Source organism: Drosophila bipectinata, chromosome 2R (assembly GCF_030179905.1).
Source record: "Drosophila bipectinata strain 14024-0381.07 chromosome 2R, DbipHiC1v2, whole genome shotgun sequence".
Taxonomy (NCBI): Eukaryota; Metazoa; Arthropoda; class Insecta; order Diptera; family Drosophilidae; genus Drosophila; species Drosophila bipectinata.
In genome coordinates this window covers 13760490-13784354 of record NC_091737.1, presented here as the reverse complement: position 1 = coordinate 13784354, position 23865 = coordinate 13760490, and the positions used below count along the sequence as shown (strand labels likewise).

At 48.5% G+C, this 23865-nt stretch overlaps 1 protein-coding gene across 3 annotated transcripts in view; it reads left to right on the top strand.

Annotated features, from left to right (window-relative positions):
- tou (bromodomain adjacent to zinc finger domain 2B toutatis) overlaps window positions 1-23620 on the top strand; it is a 34676-nt gene extending 11056 nt beyond the window's left edge. Inside the window, exons 2-17 of one of the 3 annotated variants that reach the window (XM_070278084.1) lie at window positions 9144-9349; window positions 9408-9653; window positions 9999-10489; window positions 10549-11171; window positions 11230-11327; window positions 11523-12490; window positions 12552-12824; window positions 12966-13322; window positions 13379-13444; window positions 13867-13908; window positions 13971-17951; window positions 18837-19351; window positions 19591-20037; window positions 20155-20848; window positions 20911-21032; window positions 21094-23620. In XM_070278084.1, coding sequence (XP_070134185.1) covers window positions 9199-9349; window positions 9408-9653; window positions 9999-10489; window positions 10549-11171; window positions 11230-11327; window positions 11523-12490; window positions 12552-12824; window positions 12966-13322; window positions 13379-13444; window positions 13867-13908; window positions 13971-17951; window positions 18837-19351; window positions 19591-20037; window positions 20155-20848; window positions 20911-21032; window positions 21094-21250 — 9231 coding nt within the window. In that variant the 5' untranslated portion in view covers window positions 9144-9198 and the 3' untranslated portion in view covers window positions 21251-23620. Of the gene's footprint in view, window positions 1-9143; window positions 9350-9407; window positions 9654-9998; window positions 10490-10548; window positions 11172-11229; window positions 12491-12551; window positions 12825-12965; window positions 13323-13378; window positions 13445-13511; window positions 13557-13866; window positions 13909-13970; window positions 17952-18836; window positions 19352-19590; window positions 20038-20154; window positions 20849-20910; window positions 21033-21093 lie in introns of all 3 variants that reach the window. The other 2 variants (XM_017250301.3, XM_070278085.1) reach the window with 2 other exon arrangements.
- Window positions 23621-23865: the final 245 nt, after the last annotated feature.

Genomic DNA, 23865 nt, shown 5'->3' with positions numbered 1-23865 from the left:
TAACGGTTGTGTGTGATAAGAAATATCTTTAGAATGCGTGGGCTCTAAAGATACTTGTGGCATAGGTCACCTGGTGGCTCACCATATTGATGCTTAACCCTCGTTGTGGCCAAAACCAATTAATGGGCCCTTCCAGTCAGTAGGGCTTAGGCACGCACTCTCTGGCTATTTCCCACTGCGCTTTTGCTTTTCGGCCAAAAAGCAACGAGGCCTGCTTTGCTGTCTCTGCTCTGCCGCCGCGGTTGCTGCTGCTGCTGCTGGTGCTGGTCAGGCCTCCAGGTTATTGCTTTTGTTGCTGCCTCTCGGCCAGTCCTCTCCCTCTCTCCTCTGTGTCCAATCCCATTCGTTTCTAAAATACAATTTTTCGCTGTTTTTGGCCATGCTTTTTGTTTTTTTGTTTTTTTTTTCTTGCTTCCTTGGCTGTTGCGGATTTGTGATTTCGATATTTAGTTGGATTTCTGTCTCGACCACCCCCTTGCCCGCCCGCCCCCCTCCCACACTCGTTCGCGCCTCTCGCCCGCCTTCCTCTCCGCCGGTCGGTCGGTCGGTCGGTCCATCTGTCAAGTTTTGTTCGTCGTCTGTTGTTTGCCGTCGGTTTCGCTTCGCTCCTCGCTGATTGCTCGCTGTACCCCGCCTCACACCCTGTCGGGCCCCCCTCCCCTCCCCTGCCTGGCTCTCTCGCCCCCTTGTTGGCCGCTTACCCGTTTTTGGTTTGTTTTTGGGTGTACGTCTGCAGCGTGTTTCTTTTCATATTATTTAATTTATTTCGTTGGTTTTTATTGTGGCCATTGCCTCGACTATTGTTGTTGTTGTTATTGTTCCCTTTTCCATGTACATTGTACTTCTCGCTCACTCTGCCTCTTTTTTGTGGCAGGGGCATCATCTGTATCTACAATTCGTCATGTCGCTTCCACCTTTTCAGCTTCAGCATCATCCCTTCATCGAATTTTTGAGGCGTTTCGGTGATGAATTTGTTTTCTTCCTTAATTTTTAGTCATTTGGCCAAGCACCCTGCACCCTAACTGTGCAACACACACACACATACACACTACAATTACAGATTAATGAATGAATATCCTTTTAAAGGTGCATCTGCTCTCTGACCCGCTTAGATCTGGCATTTCCTCAACTATCTATCGGATAGTGTTACTATTTTTGTGATAATGCCTGTAGTACAGACCTAGTATCTGATTTAATGACTTCTATCTAGGGAGGGGTATTATAAGGCAATTAGTAGAAACGCAAAACACAATTTCCAGTTTACGAGTCAACTGGGTTGGCCAAGTTAACAAGAAAACTGTAAGCCCTGACAGGGGCATTTCAAATCCAGAGTGATAACCGAGCGATAATTTACAGTTAGGCTAGGTTCGGTATCTAAGAGATAACACAGTGAAGCTTCCTTGAAAATAAAAAGAAATTAAATAATTAATATGGCTTTTTCAAGGTCCTTTTTAAGGGACGCTTCACTGTAGAAAAATACACAGACTGGCCAGAGTGCCTTGTTCTTCGATTTAAGGCTAGTTCCGTTTGTTTTTGTAAACGGGATTTATTGAAGCGCAGCCACACTCTCTCCCTACTCTCCAGCACACTTTTTCCCACCCACTCTCACCCACCACCCCACCAGCTGGCCCTCTTGCTCGCACACTCCAACGCACTCTGAGTGACTGTCAATTGTTTTCTTGGCCTGGCTGGCCTCTCTCTTTCTCTCTACCTCCTTCTCGCTCTGGCTAAGCCAACAACTGATTCAATTGAAAAATGCTCGGTCTGGTCTTTATTTTTTTTTTTTTTCTTGCCTTTTCGTTCATTTCGAATCGGACTGTGTCGTTCATTAGCTTTCTTGCTACACACAGAATTTTTAACCCCCTGGTTGCCGCTTAAGCCCCTGACCACCCCCGTGATGATGTTGAAGAAGAAGAAGACGAAGTGCTAAATGACTGGCGGCTACCTCGCTGCTGGCTCTGCTCTGCTTCTGCCGCTGCCTCTGCCTCTGCCTCTGTTGACGTCCCGCAGTTGACCAAAATGCCGCCATTGTTTATATAAAATGACTCACATCCCAACATCCATCTCTCTATCCGCCTAACTATCTGTATCTGTCTATTATTTTGAAAAGTATCTGTGGATTATAATTCTGCATTTCATTGCCGGCTCCTTCAGTTTCCCATCAATTTTAATAATTATTTCCAATTCTAAATAGTGTGTGTGTGTTGCCTAAAAAAATAAGGTCAAAAGAGGTCCAAGATATACAGGAATCTGGAAAAAGTGAGTGAGTGAGAAAAGTGAGTGAGAATATCTCATAAAAAACGAAAACAAACAAAATAATGCATAAAGGTTAACTGGAAGATAAAAAAATAAAATAAATTTATTCAAAGGGTGAGTTATGAAAGGGATAATGATTATAATCTTTATGATTATTTTCAAATAATAATAGAAATTATAATAAAAGATAGTCTAGCATTATATTAAAAGTATCTCCTACCCTATAAGCGTTATCCTTTAACCCACCCGCGAATATAATCCCGCCCCGTTGTTGGGATAATCTGATTTAAGCATTAATTAAATTGCTTTCCGAATGTGTGTATGAGTGTGTGTGTTTGCTGCCACTCTGTGGTGGCATATACACAAATACAACAACAGTAACAGAAACAGAAACAGAATGTGTACGCTGTCCATATTAGATTACGTGCAACAAGCTCTTTAATTGTATTTGCCGTCTAATGAAATCACCGCAACGCGGAGCAACATTTAAAAGCTTTGGGTCAACAAATGCGTGTACAGTTGTGCAACCCAACAATCCAATATTAAAAAAAGTGTTGCATGAACATGTTTAAACATGTTTCGTTAATACTCATATGCATGCCCAGAAGAGGGTTAAGTTGTCTGGGATTAGGGAATATCACTGGCCATTGTCTACACATTGATGAGCCAGAACGGTCAGGATAAGGGTTAAGGGGGATAAAAGGGAGGGGAAAGGTGAAAGGTAACGGCAGGTGGCTGGTATAAATTGGCAACCTGGACATGGTCAACTGCACATGACTGGAAATTGCATCACGTTATCATCATTTTGCGAATGCCAAGGAGGAGGGCCAGCCAGGGAACACCAAGGATTGCAGTGGGAGCAGCCGCAAAATCTCACCCACTATCCCCACTTTCCCCTCCCCCGCAAAGGGAAAGAGATGGAGAGTGGAAGAGAGACAGGACAACCTATGGTTTTTGGTGTGCGCTGCTCTGCTCTCCTTTCGGTGTGCTCTTCTGCTGCTACTTCTTCTTCTTCTTCTTCAACAACTGCACCTCTTTCCTTAAAACTGCTCCTGCAGCTCGCAGTTGGCAGTTGGCAGTTGTTGTTGTTGTTGTTGTTGTTGTGTTTGCGTTGCAAATGGCAAATACGTCAATGTTGTTGCCTCCATCCACCCTGTGTCCCACCATTGCTTCTTCTTCTTCTTGCTCGTCTCATCCTCTCCAGGCGCTACAGCATTTGCTAGCTGTTATCTGGCCCTCTCGCTCTGGCACTCGCATTGGGGCCCTCACGCTCTCGCTCTAATTTATGGGTCGTGCGCGCTCTCTCGTTCCACTTGCATTCTGCAACTTGGAGCCCTTGTCCAATGTGCCACGTTCCACGTCCCTACCGACCAGGCAGGCAGGCAGGCTCCATGCATTCCTCTTACTCCTTCGGCAATCCTGCAGCACAAATACCAACTACACCGTTACACAAATACCACCTACAGTCGAGACTCGCTAAAGAGGATTTGCTAATTTTTATTTAAACTTGACTATTTAGTTGGACAGACTAACTAAAATATAATTTAATTATTAAATTGTATTTACATTTCATTGAAGCCTCACTGTACAACAAATGGCTGCGGTTCACTGCTGTTGTTGTTGTTGTTCTAGCCTGGCTGCATAAATTCATTTGTTTGCTCCCACTGCTGTCCTAGCTCTGTTCGCTGCCTGTGGCCTCTGCCGCCTCTGTCACTGCGTCGACGTCGACTTCGACGTCAGCGTCGACTGCCCCGCAACTTTGACTCGATGTGTTTGTTGTTATTATTGCATTTGGTCTAACTCTGCTGCCACTTTCTCCCCCACCCCCACCTGGCCCTTGGCGTTGCCATTTTCAATTTTAGTTTTGCTGTAGCTTCTTCTTCTTCCACCCTCACTGATTCCCATTCTCATTCGACTGCGGCGGCAGCGGCGGGTTCGTTTTACTGCCACTTCAATTCCGCTAACCCACCCGCCACCCTCCACCCCCTTTTTACACCACCCACGCAAAGTTGTGTGTCCTTGCACGCTCGTTTCCTGTTCGTTTTGGGCGACAGGCCACGATTGGGAGTGCGATTTCTTGCCCACCGCCACCCACATCCTCCCCCTTCAATTCTCTTCCTTTCCTTTATTCTCCTTTTTCGCCATACACGCCCCGTTTCGGTTCAGAGTTTACATTTTATATGTGTCCTTTTTTCTTTTCCCTTATTTTTCTTTCCTCTTTTTTTTTTGCACAGTTTTCTTGTTGAGGCGAAAGGGCAATTTCCTACCCAACTGCCTGGCCTGCCTGGCGATACATATCCTTTATGGTGAAATATGTATTTTCCAACTAAAGAAACATCCTTGCCAGCCTAGAGTGTCCTTTGAGTGTGTTTCTTTTCTTATTTAAGACTCTTAAATTAAGAGCAAGGGTTTGGGGAGTTTGAGATAAAAACTGAGATAAAATAATACTCTCACCTTTAAGCTCTGTTTTTTTTTTTGTGAGAATATCTCAATTTGTAACTGTGTTAATGGCTTAATTGAGTAAATAAAAAGCTCATGAATAATTGAGAGATTGGAAGGTGATTGAAAGGCCAAGACTTTGATAAAAAGATTATAGATTGGATTATACCCGAAAACCTATTACTCCTATTATCTAATAGATAAAAACTTAATACAGACATTGTTTTCCACTCACCAAATACTCTCTCTATTGATTGATAAAAAAAAAAAAATGAGATCAAGTGAGAAACTGGAACTTGTTGCAGCAAGAACTGCACTCAGTCAGAAGACCTAGTGGTAGGGAGGGGGGATGGCGGGCTTGAGTCGAAGATCGCGCCAGACGATGACGCAGACTGTGGACTGTAATTGAAGTAAAAACCCGTGGAGTGGGGGATGTGCTGTCTGCTCTTTGAATATCTTGTTATTGTTGTTGTTGTTGTTGCCGTCGCTTTTGCTTTGAGTCAATAACCTCTCACTCAACCAGCAGAAGAAGCTGAAGAAGAAGAAGAAGACGAGCACATGAAGCACTCACATTCCCCACTCCCGCCCCAACATTCCCTACTGGAACAAGAAGTCAACGTGAACAATGTGAGGAGCCAAAACAACAACAATAACAAAAAGTGAACTCAAAACCAGGCATAAACAAAAAAAAAAAAAAAAAACAAAACAGCAAAGCTAGAACTAAAGAATGGGAAGGAGGAGTACAGAACCATACCTAAAATCTAAAATCCCCAAGAATGCGGAGCAAAGAAGAAGAAAAAAAAAGAGTAAATAAATGCATTCAAGTGATGTCCAGTTGGCTTTTAAGAGTGTATATGTGTGTGTGTGTGTGTGATTGGTGTTGGTAACTCTGAGTGATCAAGCCGTGTGAGAACCAAACGGAATTGAAACGCGAATGGGAGCTTGTGGGAGCTTTATTTACACATTATTAAGTCTATGACTAAAGATGTGCTTTAGTAATTAGTTTCTATAGCCTCTATATCTTCGATATCTTAAAGACCAGCTGGTTATAACACAAATAAGCTTTTTTAATGGCAAATCAAACGCGTGTGCATGGAATTTGTGTGTATAGCCGAAAGATATAACACGAATTCGAACAACACCAGTGGTGTCACTTTTTTCTGAGCAAAAAAAGCTGGATCAACGAAAAAAAAAAGCTAAAAAAAGCGGAATACCAGAGAAAAAAAGTTAAGAAAAAAACTGATTTTTATAAGGCAATGTACTGCATGTTATTCACTAATAAGCCCTCAGTTCCACTTAACATAAAATATATGGGTAATTCTCTAACGGATATCATTACAAAGAAACCAAAAAAAAACAATAATGTACAAAAATTAAGATCTATATTATATTTAAGATGTCGTCAATATTATCATCATCATCAGTTGGATAAAATTTCTTGTCTTCAATTGTAGATAGGCAGCTGGGTGGTATATTATAGTTAAAACAGCACATATTGTGTCGACGCAGCCCGTACCTCAAATTTTAAGTAAATTAATTTATAATTTTAAGATACAAATTAAAATATGGACCTTATACTCAGTATAGCGTTTAACGTTTCAACGCTCATGTTATTTCGAATTTTCGTTTTTATTAAATGTACTTGGCTGAATAACCGCTCGACGTCGGCATTCGACCAAGGCAGGACTGCATTTGCAGAGCAACTGAAGCCAATTCCTGAAAACGGCAGTTTCCGCCAGAATCCCGATATTTAAGAACTTCAGCCCAGAACTTAACAGTATCATCGACATTTTCCCACTCTACCATGGTTATGTCGTTGTACAGTCGTTAAATTTTATCTATATTAGGAGTACCAAAATAATCAAGGATTGGAGAGATTTGTTTCTTTTTGAATGCATCAAAAAGTAAACAAAAAAAAAAAAGCTGCGTAAATTTGCTCAAAAAGCCAGAATTCCCGCTGCCCGCTGTTTTCATATTTTTCCCGCAATCACGCTTTAAAAAAACCCAGATCTGACGGGAAAAAAGCGGAAATGACACCACTGAACAACACACATGGTCACGAACAAAAACAAAAAAGGGGGTTGGGGGGAGGAGGGGGGAAAAAGCGAAAAAAAAAAAAAGCAAACTCATGAGCGATGGACAGACAGTCGGCCAATTGAGCTAGAGAGAAGATAATCAAGAGCAAACAATGGACTTGCAAGGGGCGCTGGCACGGGGGGCATGGGCGGCAAGAGGAGCAGAAGCGGAGTGACGCCAGCACAATATGAGAAGAATTTCACATTTGTTCGCTGTTGTCACTCACAAATATTGATGGGCGGCCGAGGGTGGTGGGAGTGAGAGCGAAGTATCGTGGCGAGTCACACCACAACACGCACACACATCTAGCGCAAAAAAAAAAAAAAAAATAATATAAAGTGAACCGAGCTCCAGAACCGCACACCTTCTCCAGTCGTTGACGTCGACAGCGCTGCCACCCCCGCGACGCTGGCCGAGGCAGCAAAGTGTGGCAGTGTCAAAGACAAATGCCCGAATAATATTGCTCCCCATTTCTTCCTCTTCCTCTGCCACTGCTTCGGCCATTTGCGGTTTGGGTGAACCCCAAGCAGAGCCCAAAATGAGAAAGAAGAAGAATTACGAGAAGCAGCCGCCGAACGAGAACTGAACAGTTACAGTTCTACTTGCCAAAAAACAACGTACCTGTCGGCTTTGTTTTAAATATATATATATTTTTTTTTTGACCTACCACAAAACGGGTAGGTAACCACACATGTCATTCACTTGATATTAAAAAAAAAAAGCTTACAAGGTCGTCTGAAAAAAGTAAAGAGGAAATGAAAAGTTTAGCTCTATTAAAAACAGATCAATGGAAACCACATAAAAAAAAAAAAAAATAATTATTATTGATGTTCCACTGTATGGCCAAGACAAGGCGTTCGGCCAGTTTGTTTTATTTCTCGCTCGTTATAAATTGCCAGTGCTCTTTCACTCGCAGACTCCCCCCACTCCCCAACCCTGCTGCCGCGTCACACCGTTACGGTTAACCCCCACCCCCTGATAAGAGCGCACATCTGTCGCCTGCCGATGCGTGACAACTCAAAGAAAGGCTGACTGGCCGGGCCGGGCTGAGAGAAAGAAAGAAAGAAAAAAAAAAAACAGTGCGCAATTACAGTTATTAGCGAGCCGGTCGCCCAACAGTGGGCCCCACCTTTGCTGACTAAATGCTTGCTCATTAAAGTGATTAATACAGGCAAAACGTTCTATAACAACAACAACAACAAAAACACTAGCAAAAAAAAACCTGTGCAAAAAACTCTACAATTATCAACCACTGTGCGTGGCAACAACAACAACAATAAAAACACTACACGGCGAAGAAGCGGCGACCATTCATTCTCTGTTTCGTTTCCACTTGTAACACGGTTCGCCGCGTCGCGACTCTATTCCATCCACCGCCACCTTACCCGGTTCGTACTTCACCGCCCGGTTCGCTCTTTTCATCGAGTTTCGAGCAAAACGCGGCTGCCTCTGCCGACAAAACTTCAAACGCAGACGGACGCGTCGCGGTGCTGCGGCTCTTGTAAATATTGTTGTAAAAACTATTCCATTTCCTTGGAAAAAGAAAAATGTAAAACGTTTGTCACACCCGTTCACCGAAAAAAGGCAATAAAAAATAACACCAATTAAGTGGTAGCATCTGAAGAATTAGAAAAGGCAGTGGGGGAAAACAAGGCAGCGAGCCAGTTTCATGAATGAAATTGTAAAAGTGCAAAAAAAACGCTCACATAAAAAGTGCAAAATGCTTTGAACAAAATTTTTCTCTTTTTTTTTCTCGCCTTGTGTATGCATCGGGTTTCGCCGCTGCAGTTCGTGTGTGTATGTGTGTGAGTGGATATTGATATTAAGAACTGCCTCACTTGTTTAAATAATTAAATTAGTCAATAAAACTATTTAATAGTTAAAGTTTGATTTAAAACTAATTTTATTTTATTTATTTTACTCATAAATGCAATTTTGTGCGTAAATTGAATTTCGCCGTGGATTTTGTTTGGCCTGCGCCTTGAATTCGCCGCTCTGCCGCCGAATGCAGGTGTAGTGGTGAGAGTGGCTTCGTGTGCTCTCTTTTTTTGCTCTCTCGTTTGTTTGCTCTCTCTCGTTCTCATGCGGCTTCTGCCTCTGATTCATATGTGTGCGTGTGTGTGTGTTGTGTGGCGTGTAGTTTTTTTTAGTTTTGTTTTGCTTTTCATATTTCAATTGTTTTATCTTTGTGCTCGAGATTCTCCAAAGCGCTGTGGCATTGCCAACACAAAGTGTGGAGTAAAAAGGAGCGCAAGGATGTGGCGAATCCGATGGGTTGATTGATAAATGTTATTCTAAGGATAATTATTGACTTTATTAATAAAATAAAATTAAATTAATTAATTAATCTTTTTTTTTTTATTTATTTTTAGATCTTAACGCATGTTACGCACAATAATCTCCATTAGCATCTAACGGGCTTTGAACATGAACAAAAATGCCGGCGATGGCAGCGGCAACGACGGCAAAAACTCCAACAGTCACGGCGGGAAGGGCGGCGGCGGAAACGCGGGCGGGGCCGGTGGTGCCGGAGGCCCGCACGATCCCACCGGCCTCCTAGATGCAGCCTCCCTCTTCGGTAAGTCCCCCAAACCCATCTAAAATCATAAACTCTATTAACTTTTATCGTCCTGCAGCTTACTGGGGCCGTGATCCCACTGGAGCGGCGGCTGCCGCTGCCTCCAATCCACTCTTCAATTCCCAGTTCAATGCCGCGGCAGCCGCAGGCTTGGGTCTGCTGCCGAATGCAGCCGGCGCCGCGGCCAACGATCGCTATTCCATGGCCGCAGCAGCGGCGGCGGCGGCGGGAGCGCATCATCACCAGAACACGATGGCGGTGGCCGCCTCCCAGGCCGCCAGTTTGGCAGGTCTGCATCCAGCAAGTGAGTAAAATGTCGGCATAACCGATTTCAAGAGGTTCCCCTCCCTGGTCAGAACCGGAAGTGTAGAAGCAGCAAGGGATGTGGTGGTATGGAGGTTAAACAGCAAGTGCCTGGTGATCCCTGCCGGGCATTTGAAGAAAACGCTCCTAGAACAGACTCTCAGCTGGCTGTTCGCTTTACACTGGCCACTGGACTCCACAAGGGTCGGGTCGGTGAAAAATGGTCCAGCACATATATTTTAGGTTACTAACTAATGGAAGGCTATAGGACTTCAAGGACTAACCCCGACCTTATAGTAATTCCCTTCCACAACCCATTCTAACTTGACCTTGAATCCCTTTCCAGGCTGGTGGTCGATGGCTCAATTGGCCGCCCAGGACTACTTCAGTCGCCTGCAGGCGTCGGGACTCTCGCCATTCCCCCATCCCGATCTGGCGGCCGCATTCGGGCCGGGTGGCATGGGCATGGGAGCGGGAGCCGGCGGAGCAAGCGGTGGAGCCGGAGGTGGCGTCCTAGGTGCTGGATCTAGCGGCGGAGGAGGAGGTGGAGGTGGCAATGGTGGCTCCTCGTCAGGATCCTCTGGCAGCAAGTCGAACAAGTCCCGGAAGGAGAAACGGGCCGCCCAGCAGCAGCAGCAACAGCAGCAGAGCCTGGCCAACAGCCTGAATGCGGCTGCGGCGGCGGCTGCAGCAGCAGCGGCCAACAACCCGGCAGCGGCACTGGCCAGCATGCACGGATTCGGAGTGGGCGGTATGCCGGGCACCAGCCTACCGCAGTCGGTGAGCACGGGCAGCGGATCCATCTCCACTAACAGCGGAGGTCATGGAGGCTACAAGGTGGGAAGACACTCCCCTGGTCCTCAAACGCACCTCTATAATGCTACTTTCCATTTCAGAACACGGCCAGCGCGTATGGGAAGCCATCGACGATGACTAGCAGCAGCATTTCCAGCAACCCGGGCTCAGCCTACGACCCAGTGACCCTCCACAAGGAGCTCCTGGCCATGCAGGCGGTGGCCGCTGCGGCCTCTGGCTCGGGTTCGGGCGGATCCTCCGGCAAGAAGTCTGGCGGAGGCAGCTCGTCCTCCTCCACGATGCATGGTCATGGTATGGGACTAGGAAGTGGCTCGGGGATGATGTCTGGAGGCAAGAACTCCACCAGTGTGAGCGCCAGCAACGCCTCGCTGGCAGGAATGCATCCCAGCCTAGCGAGCAGCAATCCACTGATGTCACCGCACTCGGCACTGGGCAACTCGTCCGGTGGCTCGTCCGGTAAGGATCGGGACAAAAACAATCCCTCGCTGAACGCTCTCAACTCACTGACCCAGTTTGGGGCTTTGGGGATGACGCCGCAACAGAGCATGCAGGCGGCGATGAATGCCTTTGCGGCCAGCACTGGAGTCTCGCCCTCGGCCACGGTCACCTCCTCGGCACATCCCTCTGGTCAGCAGCAGCATGGCGGAAGCAATTCCACGGCCGGATCAGGAGGAAAGAACAGCGCCAAGGACTATATGATGGGGTGAGTACCTGGGAGAAGCTATAGAAAGGACTTCTTAAGTAATTCCTTCATTCTATAGGACTGGCAGTGAACACCCATCCCTGCTAGGAGTTCGCCTGCCACCGGACACGGAGATCATCAAGTACACGTCCTCGATTGTGGGACCCAAGATACCTGGTACTACCTCGCGCGGTCGCAAAAAGACTATATCCGAAACTGAACAGACATCGACACAACAACAACAACAACAGAAATCACAACAACAACAACAACAACACCAAGCAGAACAACACCTACTCCAACAACAACAACAAGCACAAAAAGAGCTCGATAGCACCACAAATGCCATTTCCTCTCTGCTTGCATTTCCAGGTCTGAGTCCCGCGAAGCGGGCTAGACTCGAAATGGAGTACGCGGCGATGGCGGCGGCCGCCCAACAACAGCACCAGCAGCAGCAGCAGCTCCACGGTATGCTGGGCGCAGCCGGTATCCCCGGCATGGCTGGATTGGCCGGCTTGCCGGGGGTGGGAGGCGGTGCTGGATCAGGATCAGGAGCTGGAGCCAATCCCCTCGATCAGTTGAGCGTTAGCAAGTCCAGTTCCTCCACGGCAGCCACTACCAGTTCGAGTTCCTCATCCTCGGCCAGCAATCTGCTCAACCAGAGCTCCAGTGATCGGGTGGAGGTCATCAAGTTGCCGCCCACCATCACCTCCAACGGGGCCTACAATCTCTCCAGCAAGGGCAAGGAGGTGCACGACCTGACCACCGATCATGCGCCCGCCTCCGGTGGCGTCAATCTCAGCCTGAAGGCCAACGCCAACGCCGCACCGCCCGCCGGAGCAGTCGGCTCGGCCTCGAATCCCATTACCATTGACGACTTTGACGCCCCTCTGAACCTATCGATGAAGCCCTCGGACAAGAGCAGCACTCCCGCTGCTTCCGGCGGAGGATCAGCGTCCTCCTCCAGTGCGGCACTGGTCAACTTGGCCAGCGACTACCAGGCGGCTGCTGGAGGCCAGGGGAATAGCCTGCAGAGCTTGAGCTCCATCACCGCCGCCCTGGGAGGGGCTGGTGGCATGCCAGGTGGCTCTATCTCCGGCAGTGGCGGCACCTCGCCCTCGCCAGCATCGGCGGGCACCGGGGCAGGTGCTTCTGCCGGATCTGGGTCAGCTTCGGGCGGAGGTTCCTCCTCCTACAAGGAGGGCCGTCCCAGGAATCTGGGACGCGGCGTGTCCAAGCCGAAGAAGAACACCGTGGCCTCGCTGTTGGCCCAATCTCGGGCCGTTGGTCTGAAGCCCATGCTGGCCACCCAGCAGTTGCTGCAACAGGGTGCCGATATTGTAAGTAATCTTGGGGTTATCTCGCGAGGATTACAACTCTAATCTGTCATCCTCTTTTTAGGAAAAAATTCGCTTGGCGTTGAGCGAAGCCAATGCCCACATGGAGACATCTACGGATTCGGAGAGCGTGGCGGCCGAGAGCGGCCTGTCGGAGTCGGAGAGCGAGGATGCCAATATTCTGAATGTGGCCGAGCTGAGGGTGCCACTGGAGCTGGGATGGAAGCGTGAAACCGTCATCCGGGGCTTGACCAAGCAGGGCCAGATCCGGGGCGAGGTCACCTACTACGCGCCTGGCAGCACGACGGCCCTGAAGAGCATCGGCCAGGTTTTTGCTGTGAGTTTGTAGGGCCACCTTTTTTGAATAGTTTTGGCAGAACACTTTTCGAAATCCAAGATCCAATCCCAATTGGCAGGACACCACACAGCCTAGTCCTCTTCCGAAGAGATGCCTAACCTTGTTATTGCTTTTCCACAGATCCTGGAACAGCAGCCATCGAATCTGAGTCGCGAGAACTTCAGCTTCTCGGCCAGGGCCATTGTGGGATCGTTCCTGCAGCCGGCACCACCGCCATACGCCAACGATGGCGAGTACATTCGCATGACGGACGAGGATGTGGCCAAGCGGCTGGAGGACCTCAAGGTCTTCACCCGCCAGACCCTCAATGTGGAGCAGCGTATTGAGATCGCCAAGCAGCAGCAGGCGATGCGGGATGCCAAGAAGCTCCAAAAGGAGGAGCTGGCCAAGAACAAGGAGAAGGCGCGCCAAGAGAAGAACGCCAAGCTGGAGCAGCAGCGCAAGGAGAAGGAGCTCAAGAACCAGCAGGCCATCGAGGTGAGATTTTAAGAAAGAAGGTCCTTGTACTCCTACTAATGGGTATGTCTTTGTAGGAGAGGAAGAAGCGCCAGGAGGAACTGGATCGTCTCAAGCAGGAGGAGCTGCTCAAGAAGCAACAGGTTAGTTGGTGAACACTTGACCTCCAGTTGGAATATATCCATAATTTGTGTTTTATTTTGCAAATAGGAGAAAGAGAAGCGTCGTCAAGAGGCCATATTAGCTAAGGAACAGGTACTGCTTACCTAGCCCATTGGTTCCCAGTTTAGAAACTCTATCCTTATGGCCTTTAGTTTATTCAATTAATTAGCCTAGTATCTTAGATTAAAGCTTAGTATCTAGGATTAAAGCTTTACAATTTTGTTTAATATTTTGGTTTTTTTTTTTTTAAATAATTTTCCAACCAGTTTCCTTGCCTTTTCTTTAGTTTTTCTTTAGGGATTCGACTTGCTGCTTTAAACTATTGCTTCTTAATTATAATTTAATAATTTTTTAAATTTAAAAACTATATTTTTTTAACAAAAAACCCTTGGATATCTTGCAGGAATTACAAAAACAAAAGGAAATGCTACTGGCTGCCGAAATGGTAAGAAATACTACAAGTCCTTTGAGGTCCTTTTCTTTAAAAACCAACCCTTATCCTTCCAGGAACGTGAGCGTCGCCGCCAGCACATGAACCTAATCCGCATGCTGGAAATCCGTCGCAAGTTCGAGGAACGCGAAAAGAAGAAACACCAACTGGTGCTGGACCGTCTCTTGTTGCGAGAACGCCGCATGGCGGAGAGGAAGCGCGATGCCGAGATCCTGCAGTTGATCCGACGACCCAACGAAGACTCGGAACTGCCGCAGGAGTTGGCCATCCCGGAACTGGACAGAATCGCCGGCAATCGCTTGCCCGGACAGGCCATGGCCGATCTGCTGATGGTCTTTGAATTCCTGCACAACTTCGGGGAGACTCTGGGCTTCGACATGGAGTCGCTGCCCTCGCTACAGAATCTCCACGATGCTCTGATGAGCGACAGCAATGTGGATGCCGAGGAGGAGCTCTTGTCGGTGATGACACACCTGCTGGTGTGCGCCATCGAGGATCCGGGCGTGCCGAATCCGGGCAGGCACACCACTCTGCTGGGACAATCGCTGCGCAACGCAGACATCACCAACTCGAATGTGTCGGAGATCCTGAGGATCTACCTGTATGCCACCGCCACCGGTGAGGTGAGGCAGATGCATGGCATAACCGTGGACCGGGAACGGGAGCGAAGGGTGCCGGACCACCATCAGCTGGATGCCGATGCCGCCCACTCGCACTCGGCCAAGAACCATGAGTACTACAAGCTCCTCCACGAGAACGACACCTGGAAACTGTCACAATTTTTGAAGGATCGGCCGTTCGTGGCCCTGAACCCCACCCGGAAGGCCCAGATGCTGGCCCACCTCTGCAACGACTTGCTGATGAACAAGGCGGTGCTCCGGCAGATCGACGGCAGTTTGGAGACCTGCGCCCAGATGCGCAAGGAGAAGTACATGACGGACATGAAGGTGCGCAAGTACAAGGCCCTCCACCTGCGCAAGGCGCGCATCGAGGCCTACGAGCGGGCCCAGGCGGAGCGCGAGGCGGCCATGCAGGCGCTGGTGGCGCAGCAGAAGCTGGACGCCGAGCGCCAGAAGCAGGCGGAGGAGGAGGCCAAGGCGGCGGCTGCCGAGGGAGCAGCTGCTGCAGCCACGGATGGCGAGACTGCCACCAAGAACGCCTCTCCCAATGGCGAGAAAACGGATGGGGAAGACCAGGACGAGCAGCATGCCGCCACCAAGGAGTCGCAGCCGCAGCAGCCCATGGAGGTGGACGGCGTGGCGGATGAGGAGTCGCTGGTCAGCCCGGCCAAGAGCATCTCCCAGGTGGACAACAGCCTGACGCCCATCAAGCAGGACAATGCCACGCCCACCTACCAGCATAATGGCTCGAGTACTCCGACCACGAGCGGCGGAGCTTCTGGCGACATGAACGCCCTGTTGCAGGCCAAGAAGAGCGGCGCCCGCAACTCCATCAACGACGAGCAGCATCCTGGCCACGACGTGAGCATCATCGATGACGATCTCTCTGACCTGGACTCGGAGATCACGAACGTGGAGGAGGACGAGGACAATCGCCTGAGTGCAGACGAGCTGCAGAAGAAGCTGGACAAGATCGTGCGGGCCTCGCTCAACTGCAAGGAGGCGCTGGAGAAGAGCACCAACCAGCTGAGGGCCGCCTGCTTCGGGCAGGATCGCTTCTGGCGGCGCTACTGGAAGCTGCCCAAGGCCGGGGGCATCTTCATTGAGGCCCTGGAGTCGGCCCAGAATGATATCTGCGAGTACCACGAGGCCCTGGAGGGCATGGACGAGAAGAAGGAAGAGACCAAGGAGACCGATCACTCGGAGAACTCGGAAACGGAGGCCAAGGACGATGAGGCCATGGAAGTGGACACCTCACGGTCGGAGCTCGAGGACGGGCCTCCGGCTCAGCTGCCAGATCCCTCAGCCGAACCAAACCGGGAGCAGGAGCCGGAAGAGGAGGACGACGACGATGACGTCACAGAGATTAACAAAGTAGAGCCCGAGATCGTGGATCTGGGCGATGACGACGACGATGCACCGCCTCCGCCGCCACCCGTCAAGCCCGATCCGCCACGCCCGGAGATCAAGGTCAAGTCTGAGATGGAGCTGATGGGCCCGCCGCCCACCACCATGATCTCCACCAAGACGGACTTTGAGGCCGAGATCAAGATACCCGCCATGCCCGGCATCCTGATGCCCCCCATCCTCAACAACAACAACAACAGCAGCAACAACAACAACAACGGAAGCGACAACTGTGATAAGTCGGACGCGGGTCTGATCCAGCAGCAGAACTTCGGCCAGCCGGTCATCAAGATGGAGGACCTGAAGAAGGAGGACGACTGCATCATAGTGTCCACCACGAGCGTGGACGATACACCCAAGTGGTTCTCGATAGTGCGACGGGAGGTGCCGCTGATCAGCGAGCTGCCGGCGGAGGAGGGCGGCGTGGTGGCCCAGGAGCTGCAGTACAACTACGCCAACCACAACTGCTCCGCCCAGCTGCAGCTGCAGGGCCATCCCTGGGATCTGATCAACAACATGCAGTACTACTCGATCCCGATGGACGAGTGCAAGGTGGACACCAGCAAGCTGGGCCACGAGTGCATCTTCTCGCTGAGCGGTCTCGACGAGAAGCAGATGCTGGCTAAGGTGGCCGAGTTCAAGGCCCACAAGGCGGAGTCAAAAAACGGTCTGGGCTCTCCTCATCGCCACCACGAGACTGAAGATGATGATGAGGAGCAGGCCAAGCTGAAAGTGGACAAGATGGAGTGCGATGGCGGTGACCGCGACCTGGACACGGATGCCAATGATCTTGCCGGCAAGGACAAGTTTTTTCGCTTGCGCTCTGACGCCCCCCCGGACACGGGAGGAGGGAGCGCCGGAGGAGCGGATGCCGGCGAGCTGAAGCCCAAGATTGAGCTGCGCCTGGACGAGGCGCTGTCGCAGGCCTACTACCACAACATAGCCAACATGTCGCTGAGCAGCGTCCAGACGTACATACCCATTGACATTCCACTGCCCCTCTCCATGACCCCCGACGAGCACCGTCTGCTGGAGCAGGTCAAGGTGTCGGGATTCCCCAAGCGAGTCCACGGCGTCTATGTGCCGCGCAAGCAGCGCTACGGCTGGTGGCAGCTGGACGACGAACAGAAGCTCCGCCAGCTCCTCAAGAACCTGAACCCGTCGGGACTGAGGGAACGCGAGCTGCAGGAGAACCTGCAGCGCTTCCTGGGCCTGGAGCAGCCCTTGGGCGTCAACTATCAGCTGAAACCGGATCCCGAGCACGACGTGGAGTTCATGATGCCGGATAAGCCCAACGATTGGAATCCCAAGGTGGCCAAGCGGGTGGAACTGGCGCTGCTGGAGCAGCTGGAGTCTCTGGAGGACAAGGTGGCCAGTGCTTCCATGCAGCTGAAGAACTGGCAGCTGCCCAACCGCGTCGAGAGCGAGCTGACCCTGGACTCGCAGGAGGAGATCACCGAGGAGGACTTTGTCAGCATGATACCCATGATCCGGGAGCGGATTATCGATCTGGAGGCGAACATTGAGCGGCGCTACCTGAAGCCGCCGCTGGGCTCCCAGACGGGCGACGCCCACCTGGCGGTGATTGCCCAGAACCAGCACACCACCACCCAGACCCAGAACTCGGCCTCCGCTGCCGCCTATCTCCTCCAGATGCAGCAGCAGCAGGCCCAGTTGCAACAGCAGCAGCAACAAGGAGCCGGCAATGGCAACAATCTGAATGCCTCCTCCTTCAACGAGCGCACCATGGCTCTGGCGGCGGCAGCAGCCGCCTCGGGAGTCGGTGGAGGAGCCACCCCCGGCGAATCGGGCAGCGGAGATCCCAACTCTGGAAATGCCTCGCCGGCCAGCAACTGCGACAGCGATCGGGACGAGAAGGTGGAGAACATACCCAAGGGACTGGTCCAGTGGCGCGATGCAGTGGCTCGGTCCCACACCACCGCCCAGCTGGCGATGGCCCTGTACGTCCTGGAGTCCTGCGTGGCCTGGGACAAGAGCATCATGAAAGCGGTAAGAAAACGGAGCTGCTCCTCCCGTTAGAGACTCCTCCTCGAACTTGGAAACCCCATGCTTGGCACCCCCTCCTCCCCGTTTGTGGTCCATCTCCATGTTGTTTTGGCTGCACTAACACACTCACACACACACACTGCCACTCACTAACTCACAGATACACATCCTCACACTCATACTCACACAGCATACACTGCACATAATTTTTTGTGTTTAGTTTAAAAAAAATATATATTTAAAATATTAAAAAGAATTATTAAAAATGAAAAGAATTTTTGCACGGTTTTTGGTTCTATTTTTTAAATTAAAATTTTAAATATTCTTATTCTACTTTTTTCTTTAAAAATGATTAAATTCTTGCTTAAAAACTGCTTTAATTCTTTTCAATATATTTTTAAAATTTTAATAATTTCTGCATAGTAGTGTAGCTTGTTTTTAAAAAACTTAAATTTCCTAAAAAATAAAAGAAAACATTTAACCTCATTACCCCTTTACTGCATCTCTGGAAATTGCCTGTGAAAATAATTAAAAATTTTTCTTTATTTATTTCTTCCATTTATTTTTATGTTTTTTTTTAACTCTGTCTCTTGCTGAATGTTTGACTTGTTTGTTGTTTGTGGTGTTCATGGTGTTCTTGTTTGGAAAACAAAAAAAAAAAATACAACAAAAAAAATTAACGCTTTCATACTCACACACATACATACACATAATACACACACACCAAAATATGCCTCATATAACATATACATACACATAATTGCTTCTGTTGCCCCGATAACCGTTATTTTCGTACCGACCAAATCGAACCCCTTACGAACCACCCACCCCCCCACCATTTCCGTTTCGAACTCGAATTTTTCGGACATCGAACTGCCATCCGAAAAGTATGCAACAAAAAACAAGTCGAGCAAGAAGAAGAGCAGCGCCAAAAAGCAGGCAACACCAACGAGTAAAAAGCAAAGGAAAGAAAAGGATCATCCACCTGTGGCATCTGCCACCAATGGCAAGAAGAAGAAGGATGCCACACCCAAGAAGCAACCTCCTCCGCTGAGCATTAAAATCAATCTGAAGGCTTTGGCGCAGAATGGGGGAAATTCAAACAAATCCTATTATCCTATAGCGCAATCCCAATCCCAATCCCAGTCCCAAACCTCATCCCCATCCCCCGCTAGCGACTCAGACTCGGACTTTGCGACACGAACGAAGAAGAGCGGCAAACGCAGACGCTCCGGCACGAAACCAAACTCTAGCAAATATTCCAAATCGAATTCCTTACAGAATTGCCAGTTCTGCACATCCGGAGAGAACGAGGACAAGCTGCTCCTGTGCGATGGCTGCGACAAGGGCTACCACACCTACTGCTTTAAGCCCAAGATGGACAACATTCCGGACGGCGATTGGTGAGTAGCCAGCCACTCTCTTGGTATTCCTTCTCATCCTTCTCGTCCATCCCTCACCGACCATCATCTCTCACATTCAAAATTAATCCGTTAATCCACCCATTAACGCGTTGTCTTGTGGAGCGTTTTTTGATCGTAAACTGGCACCTGTTTTCCTCCTCCCAGAACTATACTCTTCCCAAGGTCCCTCCCCGACTGTAATCCACTTTCATTAACCCAAAACGATGTTATATTTCCAGGTACTGTTATGAGTGCGTGAACAAGGCCACCAACGAGAGGAAGTGCATCGTTTGTGGCGGCCATCGTCCGTCACCCGTCGGCAAGATGATCTACTGCGATCTGTGCCCGCGCGCCTACCACGCCGACTGCTACATTCCACCCCTGTTGAAGGTGCCGCGCGGCAAGTGGTACTGCCACGGATGCATCTCGCGTGCCCCGCCGCCCAAGAAGCGTAGCGGCGGTGGTAGCGGCAGCAGCAGCAGCAAATCTCGCCGGGATCGGGACCGAGACAGAGATTCGAGTAGTAAGCGCAGAAGCGACAACAAGCCGCAGCCCATGGAACAGATGCAGATGCAGCAGATCCAACAGATGGCTGGCGGAGGAGACTCGCAGTTGCAGCATCATCCACATCAGCAGCTGAACTCCTCGCATGACGAGTCGATGAACTCGCTACCGGCGGCTCTGAGGTGAGTGTGGGGGCCCGCGGGCGGCTGAGGGGGCGGCGGAGTCCAGGAGGGTCCAGGGTCCAGTGTCCAGTTTATAATGCCAATGCATTCTCTGCTCTCTGCTCTGTGTGTTGGCAGTCCGGCGCACTCGGTGGCCTCGGCAAACGCATCGTTCGATGACCAGCATCACACCAACACCAACTCGGTCGACGGCAGCAGCAGCAGCACCCGCTTCCAGGCGGCAATGCATCTGGGGGGCAACCACCTGACCCAACCCACCACTTCCAACAACGGGTCAGCGGCGCTGCTCGAGGAGGCCAATGTCGCCAATGCCAGCATAATGCCCAGCTATCCGGTTTATCCGCCGGTTGGCGGCAACTTCTCGGCCGGATTGGTCAATCCCTCGCCCATGCAGTTCGTGGCCTCCATGTCGCCGCGCGCCGTAACACCGACGCGCACCCGAACACCCACGCCAACGCCTGCCCCGGTGCCCACTCCTCCGCCACCGCCACTGGGGTCCCTGCAGCCGCCGACGCCCCTCCTCATGCAGGCCTCACCCACCACCGCCCTCCATTTATCCGCCTGCCAGTCGCCACCCCAGCAGCACCATCAGCAGCAGCAGCAGCATCAGCCACTGATGACCATGCCCTCGCCACCAGCCTTGGGAGCCGCAGGTGTCGGCGGCGTAACACAAATGTCACCGCCGCCCATCAATATCCATGCCATTCAGGAGGCCAAGGAGAAGCTGAAGCAGGAGAAGAAGGAGAAGCATGCCACCAAGAAGCTCATCAAGGAGCTAGCCGTCTGCAAGACGCTACTGGGGGAAATGGAGGTGGGCATCCATTTCAAGATCTCTTAAAGATAAAGGTTAATCATTTTTGTCATCTCCAATAGCTCCATGAGGACTCGTGGCCATTCCTATTGCCAGTGAACACCAAGCAGTTTCCCACATATCGAAAAATAATCAAATCTCCCATGGACTTGTCCACCATCAAGAAGAAACTGCAAGATTTAAGGTTAGTTGGCATTACTAAGGATTGGTTTAAGATTAATAATTATATTATTTTATAAAAATAGCTACAAATCACGTGAAGACTTTTGCGTGGATGTACGCCAGATCTTTGACAACTGCGAGATGTTCAACGAGGATGACTCGCCTGTGGGCAAGGCGGGCCATGGCATGCGCAAGTTCTTCGAGTCTCGCTGGGCCGAACTGACCGACAAGCACTCCTGATCCAGCAGCACCTATAGCGCCACCACCGCTAGCACCGCCGTCACACATCCCATTGAGATGGTCACCCTGATTGCCGGCTCGCCGGAAGTGGAGGCCACCGAGAGCAAGGGCGTGGAAACGACACCAGCATTAACTGAAGCAGCACAATTTTGGTCAAGAGATTAGAGTAGGATTTAAGCAGAGCTTGTACATAAATAGGGGCTAGAGATGAGTGGTTAGTTAGTAGTCTAGAAGCGCAGACACACTTTAAAATATATATATATATATATATTTATATATGATAGATACACACATACACACACACATGAGAGTATTCAACGTCCTTTGAGAGAGCTAGCTTCGATTGAATCTAATCAGCAGCCAAGGCGAACAAGCAAGAATTGTATTTAGTTTTTTAAGAATCCAAGGGCGGCATCCAATAACTATTAGCCTACATAATCTACAGCTAGAAACCGTATCGCATAAGCAGCCATCTACAGTAGGCACACTTGGACAGAAGGAATTCTAAAAAAAAAAAGATTAAATAAATAAAAATTAAAATATTAAATCACGTACAAAAGAAACTGTCCCCCCCAATTTCCGATCCGCGCGAGTCGTTCGACTGACGACCCGATCCATCGTTTGAACAGTATTTTGTGCACAAAGCTGCGTCGCTTTGTTTTCTACAATTCTAATTCTAAACCTAATTCTAACACTAATTTTAACGATTATTTTTAATGGTATCAACGAAGCGCTCATTTAAGTTTTAAAGTGTATTTTGTACTTATAGCAACTCTGAAAATTGTATTTAAAAAAAAAAATAAGAAAAACGTATATTAGAGATAGGGATAACCCGCGAACAATTATACTCAAGAGGATGAGGATACGAGGAGGAGGATGATTTGTAAATGTAAATGAATGAAAATTAAAAATTAAATGTATTAAATTATTTATATTCTGTGTAAATTTTCCACAATGTAGTTGGTATTTTCAATCGTACATTTTTTCGGCAAATCGCAATCCAAATACACAACTCTAAATCAAATCCAAATTAAATATATAAACAATTAAATTAAAAAAATTATTAAAATGGCGAAAGTAAGATGATATATATGGGGTTAGTTACGAAGGTGGACATATCCTAGCGGGATCTAAGCGCAAATCCAGAACCGATCGAGGGCAGTATTAGAGACATTTCTGACATTTTAGCTGCATATGTATATAGGGAAATCCAATAGGCCTATACTGATGTGAAATATATACATTACAATATACACCCAGATTACACAAAGTTAGCAAAGCAATGATATTTACACGAAAAACTACATTTTTGAATAAAAAAAAAACAAACTCATTTGCAGTGCAGCACAATAATTGAGGAAAAACGAAAATGGGGGAAGAAACATAGAGATGGGGAATGATTTTTGCAACAAAACGATAATAATTTAAACAAAACACAAAAAAAAAAAAACAATATCTTAACAGTGACCAGAACTACCTACCTACAACTCGCAGTTGCAAGATAACAGATACAAGATACAAGATACAAGATGCACGCATGTATTTTTTAGCTCAGCCAGTATAGTTTGTAAAGGGTTTTATTATTTTGGAACCGATATTACCAGACAAAGATATGGGAAGTGAGTTGCATTCGCAAAGAGTTGCTTTTGTATATAGAAAGCTAAAGCCCCCCCAAAAACCATGCATGTACATTGTATATAAGATATAGATACGCCCAGACCCAGACCCAGACCCAGACCCAGTGCTCCCAGCCGACTTGGTGGAGAGCATGTTATTGGCATTCATACAGTTGTGTCACTTCACTATGCAATAATTGGAACCGCATGTCCGGATAGTCCTTGGGAAGGATTCGTCTGAAACGAAACAGATTTTTTCCCGCCATAACAATCGCAAGGTGTACGAGGGAATCTCTATGGATTCGAATAATAATCCTCAATATGCCTAGAGATTTCCTCGATATCTTCGTTTAAAATAACTGCATACATAATGGAATCTTGATTTGTATTTATGTGTGTTCGTGGTGATACAGATATATATACACATATAGAAATATATATATATATATACATACATATATATTTTAAAATTATATGTACCCAAACCTATGCATATGTGAACGTAAATTACTCATTAAAAACAAATATTAAATGATGGATATACTCGATAACCAAGCATCCATAATAATTATGATTGTGAGGGGAAAGCCTAAAGCTAAACCACAAATGCTAAAAAAAAACAGAAGAAATTATAAAACCGAAAAAAATAAAATGCAAAATTACATATTGGTGGGGCATTTTCGACGTTTTGTGCACATGGAAAATATAAGTAAATCATATAAAATTAAAAAAAACAAAAAAATAAAATATATAAGACAGTTGTTTTGATGGGAAAGGGTGGCTGACACGCTCCATCTCCGATTACCATCCGATCTGATCTCTGGCCAATCGGCATCTTTAAGGCCAAGCTAACCGCAAGCTTCTTGGCCTGGCCAATGGCCAACGTTTTACCGTTTACCGTTGCGTTTGGGGCATGCTTCGTTGGCTGTGACAGGCCATAATCACACAAATTAAACGCAACAATCTGCATTTTGCATTTTTGCAATTTGCCTCTGAAAG